Source organism: Lathyrus oleraceus, chromosome 3 (assembly GCF_024323335.1).
Source record: "Lathyrus oleraceus cultivar Zhongwan6 chromosome 3, CAAS_Psat_ZW6_1.0, whole genome shotgun sequence".
In the NCBI taxonomy this organism is placed as follows: Eukaryota; Viridiplantae; Streptophyta; class Magnoliopsida; order Fabales; family Fabaceae; genus Lathyrus; species Lathyrus oleraceus.
Genome location: NC_066581.1, coordinates 379,189,597 through 379,211,595, shown reverse-complemented (window position 1 = coordinate 379,211,595; position 21,999 = coordinate 379,189,597). Strand labels below are relative to the sequence as shown.

The 21,999-nt window shown below is 34.3% G+C and overlaps 1 protein-coding gene and 1 non-coding gene across 2 annotated transcripts; one reads left to right on the top strand and one right to left on the bottom strand.

Annotated features, from left to right (window-relative positions):
* The first annotated feature begins 9,977 nt into the window (after positions 1-9,977).
* TRNAK-UUU (transfer RNA lysine (anticodon UUU)) lies at positions 9,978-10,050 on the top strand. Its single transcript has one exon. It is a non-coding gene; the product is annotated as a tRNA-Lys (tRNA).
* A 79-nt stretch (positions 10,051-10,129) lies between these two features.
* Positions 10,130-15,446, bottom strand: LOC127127823 (fimbrin-2). The gene is made up of 14 exons (XM_051057105.1): positions 15,106-15,446; positions 14,366-14,536; positions 13,437-13,681; positions 13,176-13,347; positions 12,898-12,936; positions 12,738-12,806; positions 12,539-12,655; positions 12,250-12,461; positions 12,005-12,160; positions 11,221-11,420; positions 10,985-11,142; positions 10,648-10,744; positions 10,466-10,557; positions 10,130-10,402 (listed from the first exon to the last, which is right to left on the bottom strand). The coding sequence occupies exons 1-14, from the start codon at positions 15,190-15,192 to the stop codon at positions 10,229-10,231; spliced, it is 1,989 nt and encodes a 662-aa protein (XP_050913062.1). The 5' UTR covers positions 15,193-15,446; the 3' UTR covers positions 10,130-10,228.
* Positions 15,447-21,999: the final 6,553 nt, after the last annotated feature.

Here is a 21,999-nt window from a genome sequence, read left to right as displayed (position 1 = left end):
TGAAGTATATGTCATTTTTGAATCAAAATAGGACTTAGCCAGTTGTGAGGAGACTTTCCATTGTACACTAAAAAGCGGGAAACCGAGCATTGTTTTAACTCATTCTTATCATGCTAAATCATGCATCAATCCATTTTTGTGTGAAATTTTTGAAAATGATAGAGGCATTGTTTGTGAGAAAAACCACTTGACCAAAAAGTTTGAATCAACTAACCTTGTGAGGAATAATCCTTAGTTAACCCCCTTTGAGCTTAATTTAGGACTCATTTGATTGATCATTGTAAAATCAATTGAAAATTGTGGAATAAATGAATCCTAATTTCTTTCGTATCAGTTGAAACCTCAAACCGAGTTGTTTGCAAAATTTTGCCTTTTGCTTATGTCTAAGTAGGGAGCATTATTGAATAAATTTGGTTTTGGAATCTAAAGTTGGGGAGAGTAAAGTGAAAAGTTGATTAGAAACTTGGAAAAGTGAGTTTCTATGAAAGGGCAAAAATATGAAAAGAAACAAGAAAAAGAAATCACCCTTGAAACCATAGAGCATAGAAAAAATTAGAAAAAGAAAAGAAAAGGAAATGCTCATGGTTGTGTGGATTTGAAAAGAAAAAGAAAAAGAAAAAGATAGGGATCAAAGAAAGGGAAATTGTGTAGAGTGAATCTTTGGGAATGCTCCCTTAGGATAGGCAATTTGGTTGAATTGTCTTAATCATATCCTTTCTTGTAACCTAAACCACATTACAACCTTTGAAAGACCTCTTGATTCTCATTTTTCACATGATTTGGTACTTGTTGTGATAACCGCATGATTTGAGTTGTTGTTGATTTAATTGCTTGGATGAGTGAAAGTAACCCTTCATGTTATTCATCATTATTATGATGTGTGTGTAAGCTTGATTCAATTTTGACATATATGGCTTTGAATTCCTTGGAATGATTTTTGCACTTTACCATTTCCCTTATTCATATTTTGTCTAGAATTGAGATAGGTGAATTGAGAAAATGCCAAACACTTTTGAACCATTTGAATGTTCTTGGTAAATCCTTGTTTCAATCTTTTGTGTCATTGCTTTGATTGTAAGGGTGGAAACTTTTGTTTAGGGACAAACAAAATGCTAAGTTGGGGAGAGTTGTTAGGGACCAATTAGTACTACTTTTCATACCATTTTATTGGTCCCTTTTACCAAGTTTTGATGTAATTACACACTTTTATTCTCACTATTTTGTATAAATGCAATTAGGTTTAATTTATTTTATTTTGAATAGTTATTTCACATATTTGTTAGTTTTGTAGAATTTTTGGATGAGAAAGCTTTGGATTGCAGCATCATAATATGGAAGATTTTGGATGAAGCTTGCAAAACAAGGAAACTGAGACAGCTTCAGTTCGCCCCGCGAACAAAGTTCGCCCCGCGAACTGCATGACAGGACCAGTTCGCCCCGCGAACCCTGCGAATCCAGCAAACTGATTTTTGGGTCAAAAGTGCTGTTTTGAAGGCCAGCTGTTTTTGCCATTTTGGGTCTGTCTTGGAATTGCTTTTCTGCATTGGATGAGAATGACCAATTAAGGAAATGTCAACTCTTTTAGGAGAGAAAATACATTATTCTAGGGATTAATTATTCATTATCATTCATACATTGTTCTGGAGAGTTTTTGTAAGAGAAGAAAAGAGAGTTTTTCTGCTTGAACTTTCTGTTTTGTAACAATGACGATGAGAAGCTAAACTCCCTTTTGTCAAGATTGGAGGTAGTAGCTATTCTCATCTGTTTATGTATTCACTTTGATTTATATATGAGATAAAGATTGTTGATGTATTGAATACTGTTTTTGCTTTAAGTTGAAAACCAGATTTGAGTAGTTGTCGAGAGAGATTACTCGAGTTTAGACATAAAACAGATTTTCAAGTAGTGAATAAGTTGTAGAGATAGATTTACTCATTACTATTCTTTGATATTGAAATTAAAGATTGCTATATTGATAGTTAGGTGGAGAGATCGTCTAAGGATCAATATAGTGATTATCACGATATCATTTAGACATAAATGACTTTGAGAGGATATTTGAACATCATCAATAATCTTGAATCTATTTATTTATCATAGGGAATCATAGACATTTGAAATAGTGAACTCCAATCTTGCCAAACTTCTATATTTGACTAAAACCACTTCATAGTTTTGTTAATTTTCACTCACAAAATATTTCTCCAAACAAAACAACCCTGTTACTTTCTAAACTTATAACATTTGAATTATAGAACGGCGGTAATATTACCCAATCTCTGTGGATACGATATAAAAATATTTGCCGAAGATATACTTTTCAACACCTAACCAGTTGGTTGGATGGTGTCATGGCTTCTCTCACCCATAATTTCTCTATCCCACGTGAACCCATGGGTCGGATGAAGCCTGGGAGAATAAAATGCATCCTTTAAAGGCACGTATGCAAATCCTGTTGGGGTGCAAGGTGTAATGTTGGCTAAGTTTTTATCGAAACTCCTTCTATCAACGTGATTCACTTCTGCCACAAAATAGCCCTGGTCGACTTATATGTTTGCCAAAATCCCATCCTTCCTTCATATTGCAACCCTTTGATAGAGCGATGATGGCATAAACTCTATACCATGGATCCACTCCCGACCTAGGAGTAGATTTTACCTCGCCTTCAATGTTATCACCATAAAGATAGTGGGGTTGGTTATTGATCTGACTGTATGGCCTCATAATTCGATAACACCATGTTGTGTGGCCTCAAATCAGTATCATACTTTCCTATTTTTCTTAGCAAGAAATGGGGCATCAAATTGACTGCAACCCCTCCATCAATCAAAATATTATTAATTGTGTTATTCTTGACTTTGGCTCTTATGAATAGAGGTTTCAAGTGATTTTTCATACCCTCGTCTGGCATTTCAAAGAACATACTTTTCTCCTCGATGCATCCATTATTGATTACAAAGTAGTACACAGGTTTGTGTTTTGCCATCTCCATTTCATCACGATCCACTAGTTCCGTCACCACAATGACACAATCATAATCCCTTGGAAGTACTGAACTACATTACATATAACATCGACGTCATCCTTCGACCCTAAATAAAAATTATATTTCTCCATCTCATCATCCTTGAGTGGCGTCTCCTTCTTCATTTTCCCTTTCGCCTTGATCTCCTTTGGGGAAAACAACTTCCTTTCTAATGGTTTCTTGACTTGACCATCAACTTGGTTTTGATAGAATTTTTTGCTACTTGACTTAGTGACCTCCTTTTCTGATTTCTTCTTCCTCTAAAACCTCCTCTATTGGGTCCTCGACATTGGGTTTTTTCCTTTATAATTGTTGGGCCCACAAGAACGTTTCTCTGACACCTAAAATTTATCTTGATAAGTCAGTGAGGAACCTCTACCCATCTCAAAATTCTTCCATTTCTGGTGGCCAGATCCTCCTTTGCATTTAGGCCGAACCCACTTCCCCTAGGGAGCGTTGGATGCCAAAACATATGTGTTGGGCTTATCCCCCCAATGAGTTGGGAACTGTTGTCTCTTCTAGTGGACTCCCCTTTTGTCAAAGTAGAACTAAGGTTTGTTATTCTTCCATTTTCCTCTCTACTGCGCCTGTCGAGCATTCTCTACCTCCTTAGCAACCTTTTTGTTGAATACTTCACTACATCTTGGACAGAGCATCACCTCTGACTCCTTAGCCTTACAACGATGAAGGAAGTCGACCATACCTTCCTCAGTTTTAGGATAAACAAACATCATCTGATTTTAGCTACTTTCGACAACCTCCTATTTTGCCTCCATGTTAAAATCTTCAGTAATTTCGACCATGTTAATCTCCACTTGTTCAACATAGCGGGCTTCTTTGACCTGTAGTGAATCAGAATCAATCTTCATGGGCGCCTTGGTCTTAGCAAACTTTAGCCTTCAGTCATTCAAAACACTTTGAACAAGATCCCTGAAAAGAAAACATTGCGAAGTTTTATGCCAAAAAAAATATGATGTTTGAAAAAACCTCTTTTCTTTCTTTGTTTTAAGGGTGTCACTTTTTCACTCTGAGGCACTAAGATTTGGCCATATGCAACCAACATATTTAATATCTCATCAAATTTGGTCACATCAAAAGTATAGGTTTTATTGGGGAATTTTTCACTCTTTTCAGACTCAACATGATTCTTCCCATTTGATGGTGTAAGAAGTTTACATAGATATGAGGGTCATGGCTTAAACTCAGCTAAGTTAACCTCATTCTCTTTGACATAATTATATTCGACATCTGACCCAGGGTGATTGTCGTCCACGTCGACATAATCCACTCTTTCTTTTTTGTTTATGTTCACTATGGCTTTATCGACCTTGAACCATTCGATTTGTCGAACTCTGTCTGCCAGCTGGGCCATATCCCTCAGATATTATGTATCCAATTTATTTCTAATGGAATAATATAATCCCACAACCTCCATCTCAACCAGTTCATGCTCAGTCACTTGGGTGAAACACCTTGCTTCCAAAAGTCAGAACCTATTTAGGTAATCATTAATCGATTCAACAAACTTTCGCTTCACGCTTGACAATTCTTTCAGGCTGATTTTAGATTGCCCCGTATAGAATTGTTCTTGGAACAATCTTTCTAAATGATCCCAATCATTAATGGAATGAGTAGGGAGCATCTTAAACCATGTAAACACATTTTTAGTAAGAGAACTAGGGAAATATCTCATCCTCAATTTCTCGTTATTCGCTATGTTCCCCGCTTCAGTCAAATATCGAGCTATGTGTTCGACTGTAGATTTGTTAGTATCACCAGCAACTTTGGTGAATTTAGGGACTTCCTAACCCCTTGAGAGTTCCTCTTGTAATACGTACTCCGACAATGTTGATGTATAATTTAGAATTTGTAGACCTAAGCTCATACCATTTTGTGCCATTATTCTTTTGACTATGGATGCAAGATTATTCTCTCCTAACTGGTTTTCCTGTCGGACTCCTTGGACCACTTGGTCAGTGTCCTGGTTTCGATTAACCACTAAGATTGGAAGGAGATTAACTTCTCTAGGCATCTCTTGTTTTAATACATGGGGCACAAATTGTTGTCCCTGGTTAACTGTGTTTTCTTCAAGGGGTATTCTCTCATTTTGAACCGACCTAACCACCTGGGGTTGTACGATTGGTCGAACTTGCACCTGAGGGGCACCAAAGAAATCAATTTTTTTGAGTAATTTGATTTTCCAATTGTTGATAACTATTATTCTTATTTTGAATCAAATGGTTAAATATAGTACTCATTTATCGGGTAAGCAAGTTAACCATATCATGATTACTTTCGTCCATTTGCTGTCTCATCGCCATCATAGAATTTATGGTAAAAGTCGGCATCGCTTGAGACCCAAATACCATCCCTAATTGGGGTTTCATGGTTTGACCAGGGTTACCTATAATCAATCTTGATGCCAATAATGGAAAATATGCAGTTGCTGCATTGTCAGCAAATGTCAAAGCATTTATTTAAGCATGCTATCATTGACGTTGGCATGCCATAAGGTTGTTCCCGGCCAGGCATGGGCATTATGAAATTTATGGCAAAATGCCTAAAATCACTTGCCATGGTCGGCCTAGGAGTCACCAAGTGATTATATGTTATTGACGGGGAGAATACCACTCATTCTTACGCAGTCGATGACATGGTCGTCGTGCTGGATATGAAGGGATTTGCTTCAAACGAATTTGCAGCGGCCGTGCCTTCCTCCATGTTACTGGATGAATATTCTCCATTGTTGTTATTTTTGGGATTCACCATTCCTCTAACGTATCTCCTTGTTGGTTTTCTAACGTATTTTTTAGTTATTGTACCACTCCTCAATCTCACGCACACTCACAAATTTGAGAAATTTCATAAATGAAGAACTTATTCAAAATTTAAATAAAAAAGTAAAATTTACGCACAAACTGTTCCACCGGGTGTGCCAATTTGTTTACCGTGGATTTTGGTAAACAAAAACAAGTTTTATTTCACTTAAGGAGTTTAACTCGGAAAGATCCCATGACATATTATGCAAAAATTATGAGTTTGAAACACGCTGACATTTAAAGTCGAAAGTAAAAGATTTGAAAATAAACTTCAGAAAAGAAATAAATGACTTGAAAGTAGAGAAACTAATTCATAAAATGGAACACATATACATACATTCTCAGAATACTCTTTTCTCACTAACACTTGGATACTTCAAGTTTTTAGAATTTGTGTACAATTGCAGACATCTAAAACTACAAGTGAGCGCTACTTATATATTAGTCCTAACATAATCGTCTGCAATGATCAACACATTAAATCATGCCACGTCTTTGATTCCATGCAATCTTCGCCCTCGATAAGCTTCCACATGTCCTTGAATAACTGTTTGATCTTATTCATTTACCTCAATCGACTAGGGGTAACATCGTGTACAAAAACTTAGAATTTCACTAAGTCAAAAACTAATAAATCCCTAGTCTCTAACTGCTTGGAAATCCGAACAAGGTTAGCAACATCATCTGGAAGGAATCAGCTTGTCAAAAAAAGCATGCTTGGTCTCATGGTTGAATCACCATTTCGACATAAGAAGAACCCAAATCATCAAAGTCTTTAAAACTTCCAAATTCTTACAATCAAGATTGGTGTCAAAAAATTGAGGTAACAAGTGTTAGACGATAGTACCGACCTAGAAGGGGGGTTGAATAAATCACTGTTTCAAATTGTTTTTAAAGGTTGTGAAAGCTCCCTAGACCACAATCATCTAAACGATCCGTTAATGGAAAGATCAGATATGCGTGAAACCGAATGAAATAACTAAGATAGAGATAATCAACCACTATCTAAATTAATAAATTAATTACTACAATCCTTGACATGGTTACCTCTAATGATGAGTTAACACAATAAGAGAACAAGTAAAATATTAATAGATTTGTGTGAGATTAGTTTTATCAAACACTTGGTGTGCACTCCACACCAAGTCTCAATTTCACTCAAATTGAATGTGCAGAATTTTACTCAATTGTAATCAAAGTGATTGCACCAATTTATCGAACAACTACTATGCATAACAATTAAGCGATATTGATTTTACTATTAATTTCAGACAAAACTTAATTTCTACAGAATTTAAAGAGATAAGAGAAAGAGAGAACAACACCGGATTTGTTGAGGCAGTTCCCCTATCGTCCTCGCTTAGGGTACGTCCGCCCTTAATTCTAAATCTAGAATTAATATGTTTTTATTAACAAGTTGCAAAGTTAATACAAGAGAAGAAATGATCACCACCAACCAACCCCTAGTATTGTTGCAAATCCTATTCACTTCTCTCCCCTTAATTCGAGTTGAACAAAGTCCTTCTAGCATTCTGAACAAACCTCTGATTGCAGCTACCTTATTGCAAGCACTCCACATTCTCCAAAACTCTAGCTCAGCTGATTTCGATCGGATATGCGTGAAACCTCTGATTATAGCTACCTTATTGCGAGAACTCCATGTTCTCCAAAATTCTAGCTCGGATGACTTCAATCGCAAGACGCTTGAACCTTAAGCTTTCTTCACAATCCTCTGGTTACCGCTACTTGTTTGAACGAACCCACCGTTCTTCAAACCTTTCACTCGGCTGAATCTATGAAGCAAAGGTTAGTGGAAAAAACCCTAATTCTTACAGGACAAAACCCCAATGGTTTTATTCAAGAAAAACCCACACAAAGGCTCAACCCAAACTAAGATTACACAATCCTATTTGGACGTTATCACCACAATAATGCACAATGATCAACAAAAATTGTTATGTGTAATTGTTGAGAAATGCAATGAAGAATGAAGATGAAGAGCACTTTGGTGTATATCTTTCACTTTTCTTATTAAAAGTTGAAGAAGAGACTCTAGAATATTTATATGATGCATGGACAAAGTAACAGACATAGCACAACAGAAAATTGAGTGCCAACAGCGACCAGTCGACCTGTTCAGACAGGTCACTCGACCTGTTCAGACCCGAGGCAAAAACTACTAAAATGAAGCAGGCGATGAGTCGACTCAAACAGGGGATAAGTCGACTCAAACAGGGGTTTTCCATAGTTGAGTCGACTCATGACTCGACCTGTTCAGACCCGTGGCAACATGGTTCAAATGAGACAGCCAATGAGTCGACTCAAATAGGGGATGAGTCAACTCAAACAGGTTTTTCCAGAGTTGAGTCAACTCATGACTCGACCTGTTCAGACCCGAGAGTTACACTCCAAGTCAGGAGTCGACTCACAGTTCTACTGCTCCAAGTCATGAGCCGACTCATGACTCGACCTGTTCATACCCGAGAGTTACGCTTCAAGTCATGAATCAACTCAAAATTCTTAAACTGTCAAAAATGAGTTTTTGATATTTTGGTCAATTCAAACCATTTTCTTATGAACCTAAGGTACCAATGATGATCAAATGCATTATTCACATATATGAAATGCTCCTATATGCATAGACTCATTTCAATTATACTTTGAGCATGTTTGAGGATGAATGCATTCTATGATATGATGACACCGTTCAAAGCACACATTATGAGCAATTAAAAAGGTTTGACATCATTAAAATAAGGACAAAGGATCTTTACCCTCACAACATGGACCTCCTAGAAAACTATTAAGCACGACAACATCAGGTTCAACATCGGTTACAACAACATGTATTGGAGTAGTGAGATCTTCATAATGAGTCATAAATACATGACCCTGGGAAGCAATCCCTCTGCGACAAACAACGATTCTCCAACTGCAAGTTGCGATGATTTAGCTTTCTTCCTGCGCACTAAAGCATGTTGGGACACTCTACCATATCTCAATCATTGTTGGTTGTCAACCATTTTTCATATGATCAAACAAGAAAATGCATATCATAATTAAAGAAGCGGAAATAATGTATTAACAAACCAAAATTTAAAACAAAATGCAAAACAGAGAAATCAAGATTTTTTATCCAATATAAGGGTCATAATTTCAAATATGCATTACGAACCCTAACATCAAAAGTTCAAAACAAAAGTTCAAATTTTCTTATTAGGACAAAACAAATACAACATTTCTATTGCATGTAATCTAATGTAGCATAATTGTAACCTTTTTAGGAAATGCACGCATCACAAAAAAAGTATAAAAAAAGAAGAGAAACTTACAAAATATGAGAGATGAATGATCTTGGCTTGAATGTAGTGTATTAGAACTTGATAAATATGCTAAATTTGAATGTAGTTGAGTAGAAGTTGTAAGAAAGATTGAAATTTTTGTGCAAGAGTATGCAGTGTTGAGCTCTGTTTTCACTTATTCAAATTTGATGAAATGAAAGAGAAGAAAAAGGAAAAGGTCTGAATGTGAATACCTAAATGAAAGCATTCAAATTTCAATCTTTGCGAGTTTAATTTGAAGATTGAAATTCAGACTTACCGTTTTTTACTTTGTTTTCGTCTAATTCAAAGATGGTTTAGAGTGATGTGTTGGATTGTCCAAATTCAAAATTCTTATTTGTTTACCTTTGATTGGACTTGTTTCTGAAAGAGTTTGTTGTGTCTAAAACTTAAAATCTAAAATTTAAAAATATTTTTAAAGTTTCGACCAAGTGTCTTGAATAGAACATAGAATGTAATGAGTAATAAAAAAATTACAAATTATAGACTAAAAATTATGACGGTATAGATCTAAAATAATCATGTCTTTAAAAAATAATAATTGTTTAAAACCATGGAATTAAAGGCAATAAGCGTAGAGAATAAAATCCTTATTTTGATTTTTGATGATCTAATTGCATTTGGCCTTGCATAGTTAGTAAAGTAATAAGTGAAGCTTTTTACAAGATGGAGTAATGTCATATTTGACCGAAAGAAACGGAGAATTTCAATGAAACGTTTTCATGAAAGTAGAAAGCTACATGAATGTTCAAGTATAATTTAAAAAGGACATTAGCAGAAAACAAATATATAGCCGTCTTAGCTCAGCTGGTAGAGCGCGTGGCTTTTAACCACGTGGTCGTGGGTTCGATTCCCACAGACGGCGATAAGTTTTAATTTTTTTATTTATATTTCATAGTTTACATGAGTTTATAGCTGTCAATAAATGTGGATAAAAAAGGTAATAAAAAAAACCTCTCAAATGTTACACGCTAGTAATAAACAATAATCATATCAAAAATGTTTTTCACAACTCATATTTATATTACATAATCCAACATTATTCACATGTTCTCTTCTACTGAAAAATCAGAAGCAGAATCATCCACTGTCGAATTCGATGTAGTCTCCACTTGACTCCCATTTTCACTGTCTGAACTCCTTTCTTCAACAATAGGGTGTTTCAAGAACCAATACATTATACTTGCGGTTAATGTCAGGATCATCTTTTGATTCACCTATAAATAAAATTCATCAAACATCATTCAAATGTTAAATAGTTAATGATCAATTTCAACTACCTCAGTAATGTCTTCAGGAAGCAAGAATATTGAACAACCAAGCTTTCTTGCAATACTGATAATGTAAGTTGCATTCATCATTTTCTCCTCATCTGATAAAAAATTCGAATAAAAAAAAAATATGAAGCTGATTTTTGTTAATATAGTTACACATTTGAAGTATAAGGAAAAGAAAAATTTACCTGTTACTCCTTTTGTTATAAGACCCCAATTTACAGCTCTAGGTTGCACAGAACTAAGAAGCTCCAGGAAAAATATTCCATCTGATATACTTTTATCCTGAAATTTTAAACAACTATAATCAACCAAATTATGTTGATCTTTAATGTATATATAATGGTTAAGCCCATACGCAGACACGACACCAACACTGACACCGATAATAATTTAAATAAATAAATAAATTTAACCTAATCATAACTGTCTGTGTCTGACGCTGACACGGACACAGACACACATTTTTTCAGAGGTGTCTGTGCTACATAGATACCGTATATACTAATTGAGGTAAACAACTACCTTGAAACTATATATATGGCTTGGGCTTCCTGAGCTTTTTACTTTAGTGTTTGCCCATTGCAGAATATCAGCATCTATTATTTCCTTTCCATGAGAGTGAAATCTCAAGTTCTTTAAAAGTTGTAGGATATTGCATCTCATCAATTGCCACAAATATGCTAAAAGATAAATAAAAAATCAATCATAAGGGTTTAGACAATGTTAACATAATCTAAACCAATTTCAACAATACATACCTAGTATTAGTTTTTTATATCCCTGCACAATGTCATTTCCAGCAATATTTACCAAGGAAAACTTAAGTTGTTTCCCTATTTTCACAACTTGATTACAATTCTCAACTTTCTTAAATGGCATCTTAATTGGAGGCTTGTTTGCAATCTTCCAATTAACAATCCCAGGTGATACTTTGTCAAGAGTCTCTAAAAGCACCCACCTGCAATATTAGAAAAGTATAATCACCTCATTGTGCGTTTTTTAAATACTACAGTTTAGTTTACGAGTTTACTCCTGAATTGTTAGTTACGCTACAGAATCCGTCTACTTATCCGCGAATATGAGCCATACTCAGCAGTTTTCAACATAGACTATATCAACCAAAATAGTTCATGTTCTGGGCTGGTCACTGGCCCAAAAGAAAGAAGTCCAATCATCAGTATTGGCCTCTCTACTAAAGCACCGAAGGTACGGTGTAATCCTACTCTGAAGCTCCACACTGGATCCACGCCAGGAGCTACTACTGACTGTTGGATGCCATCAGACGGTCCTCCCCATTCCACGCCGAAATGGTAGGGAACATCCATAATCGTAAGGCATTTCACATGTGACTTAGGCGTGTGACTTAGGTGTTGGAGTGCTAACCTTGCAGGTCCACCCCCACACTTCCGTACTGGAGATAATCTCCCCCGCACCAAGACTCTAATCCATCATTCCACCAAGCATTTCTAGTTCCCCATCGGAACAATTCATATTAAAAATGTATAAGACAAATAGTGAAAATAAGAGATATTGATATTTCACCCGTTTCGGACATCCTCAAAGACATTGTTGATATATGTTGAATTTCCAAGACTATTAATCCAAAGACGAAAAACTCTCTCTTCTCTTGAGTCTTGAGTGTCATCTAGCAATGATTCAAGGAGAGAATTTTGTTTTGCTAGAGCTGAAAGTCCATTCCTGTTGCAAGAAAATCGAATTAGCTTCTTCTTGCAAAAGCATATTCCAACGAAACCATTCTCGCAGTTGAAGAGAAAGATTATTATAACCTGATTTGGAAAATATGTGCAACAAAAGCAAGGTTAAGATTTGGTGAACCTTCCACGATATCTCTTGCAGTTAAGTATCGTTTGCAACCCATCTTTTCAGCGTGTTCGAGAACAAGTTTTGCTCTTTCGAAAGGATTTTTCACAGCCAGTGTGGATGGATTAGTGTATTCCGGTGCAAGAACATTTAGAAGGTGAGCATAAGCTTCTGCATCCTACAATGTGACACGAATTGTATATGTTGATTAAAAGTCTATTTACAAGAAATGTGTTAAGAGCCTTATGTTGTTACCTTAACATCAGAAGAGAAATTTGTGACAATCTTCTTATATTCGGTTTTCTTCAAATGGAAGTTCATCCATCTCAACAAGATTTTTTCTGGTGGTAGATTCATCAACTCTTCCATATCCTGTTATTTAAGAGATATGAAGAAAAAATATACAACAATGATGAAAAGTACGAAAAGATAATAACGAAGAAATGAATTTTACCTGACTATCACCAACCAACTCCAAAAGTTGAGGAGTTTTCTTTAGGTTCAAATTCGCCAATAATTGTATCTAATTTAACATCATTATATTAGTAGTGTCAAAAGTTTGCATTAACTTCATTGATCTTGAAACAACAATTCATAAATCAGTGATTATTTACCTTGATAATCTGCGAAATCAATCCAAGCACCAAATGACGCTGAAATCAAAACGAAAGAAGTTAGATACCGATACACAAAATGTAAAAGTAGAAAGAGAGAAGAGCTATTTCAACAAGAAAAATGGATCGATCCTAAGAAAAGGTTGGGACGGGTCATAAGCTATTTTCATTAATTCTCTCAAATAGTTCCACAAATGCTTATGTTAGCAGATAAACTCAAATAAGTCAATCCAAACAGACTCTTGGTTTGAATCTTCGAAGTCTTGAGCTTAACATACCCTTCCTTCAATTAAGTCTTGAGTGCCAATGTTGACGACGGTACATCCAATTGCTTTAGCAGAGTTGAGGCACAGTGTATGATTTTCATTTCTTTCCCATGGATTAAGTAATCTTTTTGTATTAATTGCGCGTTCGTCAATAGTCGTTGGAACTGCCACATTAATAAGCTTACTGCAAGAACATGTAATTCGTTTTCAAAATGGAAAAAAAGTTGTTATAACAAATAGCATAAGATAAGGTGATGATGTGCACTACAGTACCAAAGAAGAACACCGTCTTTTGCGATTTCAAAGAGATCATTGGTTGAGGGGTCAAGAGGAAGGTATTTCTTGAGGAATTCATCTTCTGCAAGATAGTTATTTATATGTGTAACATATGAAGCCTTCTCAGATTCACTTATTGTGTGAAGCAATGTTGTAGTGGCAACTTTGAGGAATGCTGATGAGTTTTTTGCATTATTCTTTCCTGTTCTTGAACTTGCAAATGTTTGCAGTTTCAAGTAAACCTGTCATCATTATAGCACCATTATTTGATATCTCACTCAAATCAAGTAAACATGTGCCTACATTTTAGATCTATGCCGCACCGACACTTCAGACAGAAAGCGTATTTAGTGTCCGACACACGACATTGTTGACACCGACCTACACATGTGATTATACTCAATTACTTCTATTTTCTCAAAGTATTACCGGTGTATGATGTTTGTTTCATATATATGTGTATGGTGCTGCGGTGAAAAAGTTGATTATGAGTGAATTGATTCTACAAAGTTGATTGTGCCTAAAGGTGAGTTGAAGGTAAAGTGATTTATCTTTGGATAAATTCTTGCAAAAGCGAGTTGAAAAATAAATCTCAGTGTAGAAATCACGTTAAGACTCAAAAGCAACAAATCTTAGTTTCAAGAAGATTCAATTCTAGAAACCAGAATCAATTCTACTCCAGAGCAACCAAACACATCAAAATCAAATCTACACCGCCATAATCACTTCTAAAACTCCAACTGTGAAACCAAACATATACGAAATTCAATAGATATCAAGATTGAGATAGATCAGCAAAAGAATATTACTAGAAAGTGAAAAGGTAACTTATGGATGGATAAAGATTATAATTCCAAAAGGCAAAAAGATCAAGTACCTTTAAAAAAGTTGTCTTTTGAAATCAAAGCAAGATAACAAAAACTCACCTTGAGAAACAATTCAAAATCAACCTCTTCATCTGAGTTTTTATGCAAATCATTGATATAAGAATCTCTCTCTTCTTCACTCAGATTTTCTCCCACAACTTTCAACCTTGACATCTTAGAAGCCAAGTCTCCAATGATAAGCTTCCCACTCTCTCTCCTCATACTTATGAACTGCAATCCACAACCATAAGAAAATGATCATGACCCAGAAACTCAATTGCAATGAAAAGAATCAAAATCTAATCTTTCTTGAAGAATCAGCACAAAAAGTTAAGAACTTGATTCATTCAAATCTTAACAAAAATATCTTGCAAACCAAACAACATAGGACAATGAACATTATCTAAATAAATGATCATGACCCAGAAGCTCAATTGCAATGAAAAGAATAAAAATCTAATCTTTCTTGAAGAATCAGCACAACAATATCTTGCAAAGCAAACAATAGGATGATGAACAATATCTTCAAAAAGGATCATGACCCAGAAGCTCAATTGCAACGAAATGAATCAAAATCCAATCTTTTTTGGAGAATCAGCACAAAAAGTAAAATCCATGATTCATTCTCAACAGCAATATCTTGGAAGCCAAACAATAAGATATGATGAACAATATCTAGAAAAATGATCATGACCCAGAAGCTCAATTGCAATGAAAAGAATCAAAATCCAATATCAACACAAAAAAGTAAAAACCATGATTCATTGTCAACAACTTTATAGGATGGTTGATGAACTTACTTGTGATTTTAAGCTACGAAGCTCAACTTGTGTGAACTGGTTTTGAAGAGATGGATCTGAAACAAGAATACCCCAATGAGTAGACATAGCTATAACAATTTTTGATTGAATTGTTGTGGTTGTTTTTTGGTTGTAGCAATGAGTCTATGTATCTGAATTTTATCTAAAAGTTGATGAAAAGTTGAAGGAGAGAGTGTTAGAGAAGGAGATGGAACAATGCCAACATTTTGGGACCGGGAAGAGCTGTCATAGTTCAAAGTTGTTTTGGTGAGTGTGTGAGTTAGAGAGAGAAAGAGAGGGGGGAGAGAGAGAGGGTGTGGGAGAGAGAGAGAGAATTCAAATTATTACAACAATGTCCTTGTCTTTTAGTGATAACAAGTTCAACAAGCTCCTCAAAACTTGGGATGGCTTCCATTTGGGTTGCCGTTAAGAGAAATTATTTCAAAGTTTAGTTATAATAATCTTTGTTAATCACTATTTCATTTGAAGTGTTATTATAATCTTAAGTCTTAGTAGCTTTTTAAATGTCTTCCAAAACCAAGTGGCCTTACTTAAATGTTATCGAGCATGCTCGAAATTAAGATTAGAGTATTCAAAAATATTGAACTTAACTTTTTTTTTATATTATAATTAAAAAAAAAGCTTTAATTTAAATTTAGATTATTTAATTTTGATAAAATAACTAACAATATTTTAGATGCAATAGATATAAAAAACTATAACCACAAAGAATAGTAGTAATTTATTTGTATTAGAGGAAAGTTCCATTGTATTTATAGTGTATTATACTTAAAATATATATATATATATATATATATATATATATATATATATATATATATATATATATATATATATATATATAAACAATGTGTTGAGCTTAGTATTGTTGGATTATTGGATAAATAACATCCTATTAGATTTTCGCGCACTAAATTTAAAATATTAGGTCTTTTATCCTTCCAGTAAAAGGAATGACTTGCACTTAATTTATAGTTGTACATGTCTAAGGTCATGCCTAACGTCATATACATCCATGAAGATCTATATGATCTTCAGGAAACACATTTAGAACATTTCAAAGAAATGACCTATCGTAGAATAAATCAAGGCGTATATGCATTGACCTTTCGAATTTCCAAACATACACTTAAGTCAAGTCGTATGTCCTCTGATCGTCAGCTTTCACACCATATACTGAAGTCAAGGCGTTGGTTGATCACACTAAAATTTACGTATTTTTGACTCCGATTTCACATGCATTCTAGTTGTTTTATTATCATTTTATTGTGTTATTGCTATGTTTTTCTTTGTTTACAGGTTTTTACTTTAATCAGAGCCCCGATCGAGAAAAGGAGTGAAAAAGGGCTAAAAACCCCAAAATTCAGCATTTTGTGCTTATGGCCTACCCCATGGCGGGCGCCACAGACCAAGCCATGACGTGTCCAAGTCCAACTTCCTCAACTCCCACGTTTCCCCACTTCATCCACTAAGGCGCCCCACTTTGTGCTTGTGGCGGGCGCCACAAGAAGGAAACGGTTTCCTCTATTTTCAAGTTGAAGGGCATCCAAGTCAATTCCACTTTTTTTATTTGATTATAAATAGAAACGCGAATTCAGTTTTACAATCACCCAAACTTAGAGCATACGAAGATCCGAACGTTGGAACAAGGCGAAACTAGAAGCAACTTTGTTTCACTTAGGCATATATTCAGTTTTATAAAGTGGTAATCGCTTCGCATTGGAGTGTTACCACAATTGTGTAATTGAGTCTGTGATAAAGTCTGTACTCGAGTTTGGAGCACTTTGGAATGAAGTTAATCCTGCCACCATTTTCTTTTCCGCATTGCAATTTACTCAGCCCTCCGATTGGAGCAGGTTTTTATTACTCGCCTTTACTTTATTTATTTCCCGCACTCGCTTTTACTTTATTTATTTCCCGCACTCGCTTTTACTTTATTTATTTCTCGCACTCGCTTTTACTTTATTTATTTCTCGCACTCGCTTTTACTTTATTTATTTCCCGCACTCGCTTTTACTTTATTTATTTCTCGCACTCGCTTTAAATTATTTATTTCTCGCACTCGCTTTAAATTATTTACTTTCTGCACTCGCACTACTTTTATTTATTTTAATGCACTTTTACTTTACCATGTCTAGCTAAATTTATAAGGTTAGAATGTAAGGATCATAATTGAACCGATAATCCGTACAATTGTTCATAGAAACGCTTAAGGGCTATTTTAACTTTCAAATTAAGTTTTCCCGCACTTCAATTCTGTTGGGTAAGATCGAAAGCCGTCCAACGTCTTTTTAAACTTAATTGTTTTTAACTATTTCAAAAACAGCGAAAGCGCTTTGTTTAGTTCATTAGGAGTTTTTAACATCAAGAAGAAAAGAGATTTTAAAACTATTTTCGGACGCGTTTATAAGTTTAGAGTCTGGTTCGTAAGAACCTCTTTTGGTTAAGAAATCCAGGTTATAATACTTTTCAACTTAGTTAAGATACTATATTTCTTAAAAATAGGTTTACTACTCTAACGCAAAGCGCGCCTTTTTATAAGTGACAATAAGAGGGTTTGATTAGGGAGTACAACTCGGTTCTGAATACGCAAAAGCGACAGTTCCTGTTAAATTAGTTCTTTTCAAAGTAGGAAACATTGCCCATAAGTGGTTCTATTAGCAAGTACTTGGATTATCAATTGATTACGTGAATTACATTCGACCCTGTCTTTATTAATTATATTCTATTTCAATACTTTACTTTTTATTGCACACCACAAAAAAAACACTTATTTTGACTGCCTTTGATAAACACCATAACAACAGATAACGATAGATTGACACTTGGTCTTTGTGGTTCGATAATCTTTTATATTACTCTGACGCGTTCGTACACTTGCGAACATCAAGTTTTCCAACGCATCATTGGTCCCCGGATCATCAACGTTCATAATGTATCTTAGAACATGAGTAAGGCGTAAACCCCTTGACTATTCAATATCATCTCATAACATAGAATATAATCGAGGCTTAGGTCGATCGAAGCATTAAAGTTCACGACATTGAATGAAATCAAAGTTTGAGTCCCTTGATCATTCGACTTTCATATACTCATATCATAGCAAGGGTAATCAAAACACTTGATACTTAATTCTACAAATTAAAAATCATATTTCATTCATTAATCATCTGCATTTTGTTCCCTTGTAATCTCATAGAAGTTGGTTCACCACTTAAGAAGGTTTTCGGAGGGGGGGGGGGGGGGGGGGGGGGAATAAAAGAAAAAGAAGAAATGGTTTATATTTAACATATACTCAATCTCATTTACAACTATGAATTATAATAATAAGAAGAACTCAATAGAATGATTTTGAAAAGCTCTAGGAAGTAAAATCAAAATTTTAAAATAATTTACAGGAAATTAATAGCATAAAAATAAAGAGTTAAGGGAAAGTGATGAACACCATGATGTATAGAGGTTTGACCAAACAAGAAAATAACCTACTTATATCCCTAAAAATTAATCTTGAGAGTATCCAATAAACGTTGAAATATTTTAGTAGAAAAGTCTCACGAACCCCTTTATACAAGGAAAGATGGTTGACCTCCAACCAAATAAATCAAGACTTCAGAATATAGAAATTTGAGTTTTCTCTTCCAAATGAAAGATTGAAGCGGTTAGTCTTCTTTCCACACGATAGATTGAAGTGGTTAGCTTCTCTCCACAAACAAGAATCTTGGAGTGACTAGTCTTCAAGCTTCTTAAACCTTGCAAGTTTTTATCACAGGGTGAGCTCACGAACCTTAAACTTTGATTTTACATTGGCTAACTAATAACATATGAGATTCTAATATTAGACTAATTTTATCATGTGCTAAGCTTTAACCTAATCTTGGTTTTATACCAGGATAACCAAGAATCTATGATATTTTAATATGGGTTGATCTCAAATCAAAACTAGGGTTTAATCACACAAACCCCAAACCAAACATTTTACATGTTTACCTTCTAATTCAAATAATAATCCCTAACTAGATAATATTCAACCAAGGTGTAAACAAAAGATTTCCTTGATGAATTTACAATTCTACCCTTCTAAAATTATAGAATATCCTTAATCATAAAATGAATTTTCTCACAAAAGCATTATGGCTAAAATATTATTGAGAAAAAATAAACATAAAAGTTTAGAGAGAAAGATATATATATATATATATATATATATATATATATATATATATATATATATATATATATATATATATATATATATATATATATATATATATATATATATATATATATATATATATATAGATAGATAGATAGATAGATAGATAGATAGATAGATAGATAGATAGATAGATAGATAGATAGAGAGAGAGAGTTGTGTGAAAACACCATTCCGGATGAAATGAAATGAGGGAAGGGATATTTATTTATATGCTAGAGGTTGTCTCAAAAAGGAATTTCAAATAAATGAATTTTATGACAATCTAATAGATTGGCAAATGTTTTTACAATCGTTTAGAAGTTTAAAATATAATTAATTGTAAGTTTAAAAAAGGAAGTAAAATGTATCTAGTCGTTGTACATCATTAAGGAGTTGTCCTAATCGCTTAGGACTCAATTTTGAACTGAGCTAATCGATTGGACTAAAGTGCTAACGATTAGATAAGTCAAAATTTACCTATAACTATTCCGAAAGCTCTCAATTCATCTGGAACAACTTCAAGATATTTTTGAAGATATTTTCTTAAAGAAAAACAGTTTGAAAAAGTGTTTGTGTGTGTGTGCTTTAACCATGCACTTTTATGATAAATTCCTTATGCTTTATAATTGGTTCACTCACTACTAATTTAAGAGGGTCCTTATCACTTCAAGACTTTTCCATATGCTTTACTTTTGTAGACACTTGTTTGAGTAGCTTTGAGATGCAACTTTAGTTACATTTCATTTGATTGCCATCATCAAATGGTTAAGTCCATCAAACCCTTATACTTAGGTTTACATCTTTATCTGCTGTAATCATTTATACTTGACTTGTCAGAAGACATTATTTTTCATCATCAAAAGTTGACGTCCTTGTTAAAAGTGTATCACCTACAAAATAAGGTTCCACACTCTCCTTTTTCTTTATGATGACAACACATCTCTCAAGGGATGTGGTAAAAGGAAACATCACATATATGTTTAAAGTAATTAAACTCCCAATGAGTTAAATAAAGAGTATACTTTATTCCCCCTGAGAGTATACTTCTCCCCATTTGTCAAAATAAAAAAGGCGGATAAAGATGCATTGCAAAAAATAAATATGCAAACAAGGGCAATTTAGATATTTACAGAAGAAAAATCAAGCACTCATATTATGCATAAATACATAAGGGGATTTTCTGAATTAAAAGTACAAGGAAGAACATAATAAAACATCTAAGAAACGCTTAAGTCATCTCAACATCATCATCCTCACCAGAAACTGTTAGTGACATAAGATTGTTTCTCTCAGTTTTCTCAATGAGCTTGTTTATATTTACATTCACTTTCATTGAGGATGTTGGATGGAGGTGTGTTTCTTTGCTCCCTTACTCTTCTTGGTTGATAAGGGACAAATTCTCCTTTTTGAGTTGCATATCCCATTTTGCTTATGAATGCTTGTCATATATTTGTGTGTACATAAATATATTCTTCTTCTCTAAAATCATAGCCATGGTAGTTTAGAATTTTGGTGATTACTTTTGCATAAGGTAGTTTTTTTTTTAATTTTGATGTCTATCATATAGATAAGATCAATATCTAAGAACCAAACAACATGGATATCTGATTTTTGAACGGTGATATAGTTACCATTCCTTGGGAACAACATATGACTCATTGTGTAGTGAATCAATATAATGTTTAGGCAAATGGGTCCAACATTGAAGGGAGTTGGAATTATGGAAGTGGGATAAATGAGGAGAGAGTGATCAAGAGAGTCAAAAGCAAATTTGGTACCTTAAAAATCCGTTTGATCATAATCTTTCTCTATGAAGGGTAGGTTGCATACTTCTGAGAAGTCTTTAAGAGACAGAGTGACAGGATGTTTATTGACTTCGGAAGAGATGATTCCATTCTTGTACGAGAGATTTGAGTAGAGAATTTTTACTAATTCTGGGTACCTCTCATGAGGTTTTTCAAAAACAAAGTTCCTCAGCCCTGCAATAATGAATGTTTCAATGAAGGAGCGATTCTTGAAGAGATTTCTATATAGATATCAAGAGGAGAAAAGTTATATATTGGAGTAGTAAAGGTGCAAGTTAGTTTCTTGAGCTTGAGAGGAGCAATCTTCGGAGAAGTATTAAGATGAAGGTTTGGAAGAACATATTCTTTTTGGGGCCATTCTGAGGTGATGATGATGTGTGAGAGAACTAATGTGTTTCTAATGCAATGAACAAGTGAGAAAATGATGAGATGAGAAGAATGAGAAGTTACCTCTATTTATAGCTTTTGTCTAATCGACTAGACACATGTGCCAATCGATTAGAAACGGTAAAAAATGAGATTTATTCGTTGAAATATTTGTTACCGTAATTACTCATCCAACTAGTCATTATGGTGAGCTCTAACGTTTGAACTTTTGAGTTTTCAAATGATCTAATCGATTGGATGCAAGTGCCAATCGATTATTTTGGCCTAATTCAACATATCTTGTTTTGGGCTTTTGTTATGTACTCCGACTTGGCTTTATTTACACCTGTTGCTATGAAACACTAGAACACTCATATTTTTAGGTTAGAAAATAATTTATTTATATGAGCAAAAAATTAAAATAGTTATTTTAAGGGGTTAATCAGATTTTCTTGATTATTTCATCTTTAAACTAACGCGTACCTCTTTTATCAAGAAGCTTTGATA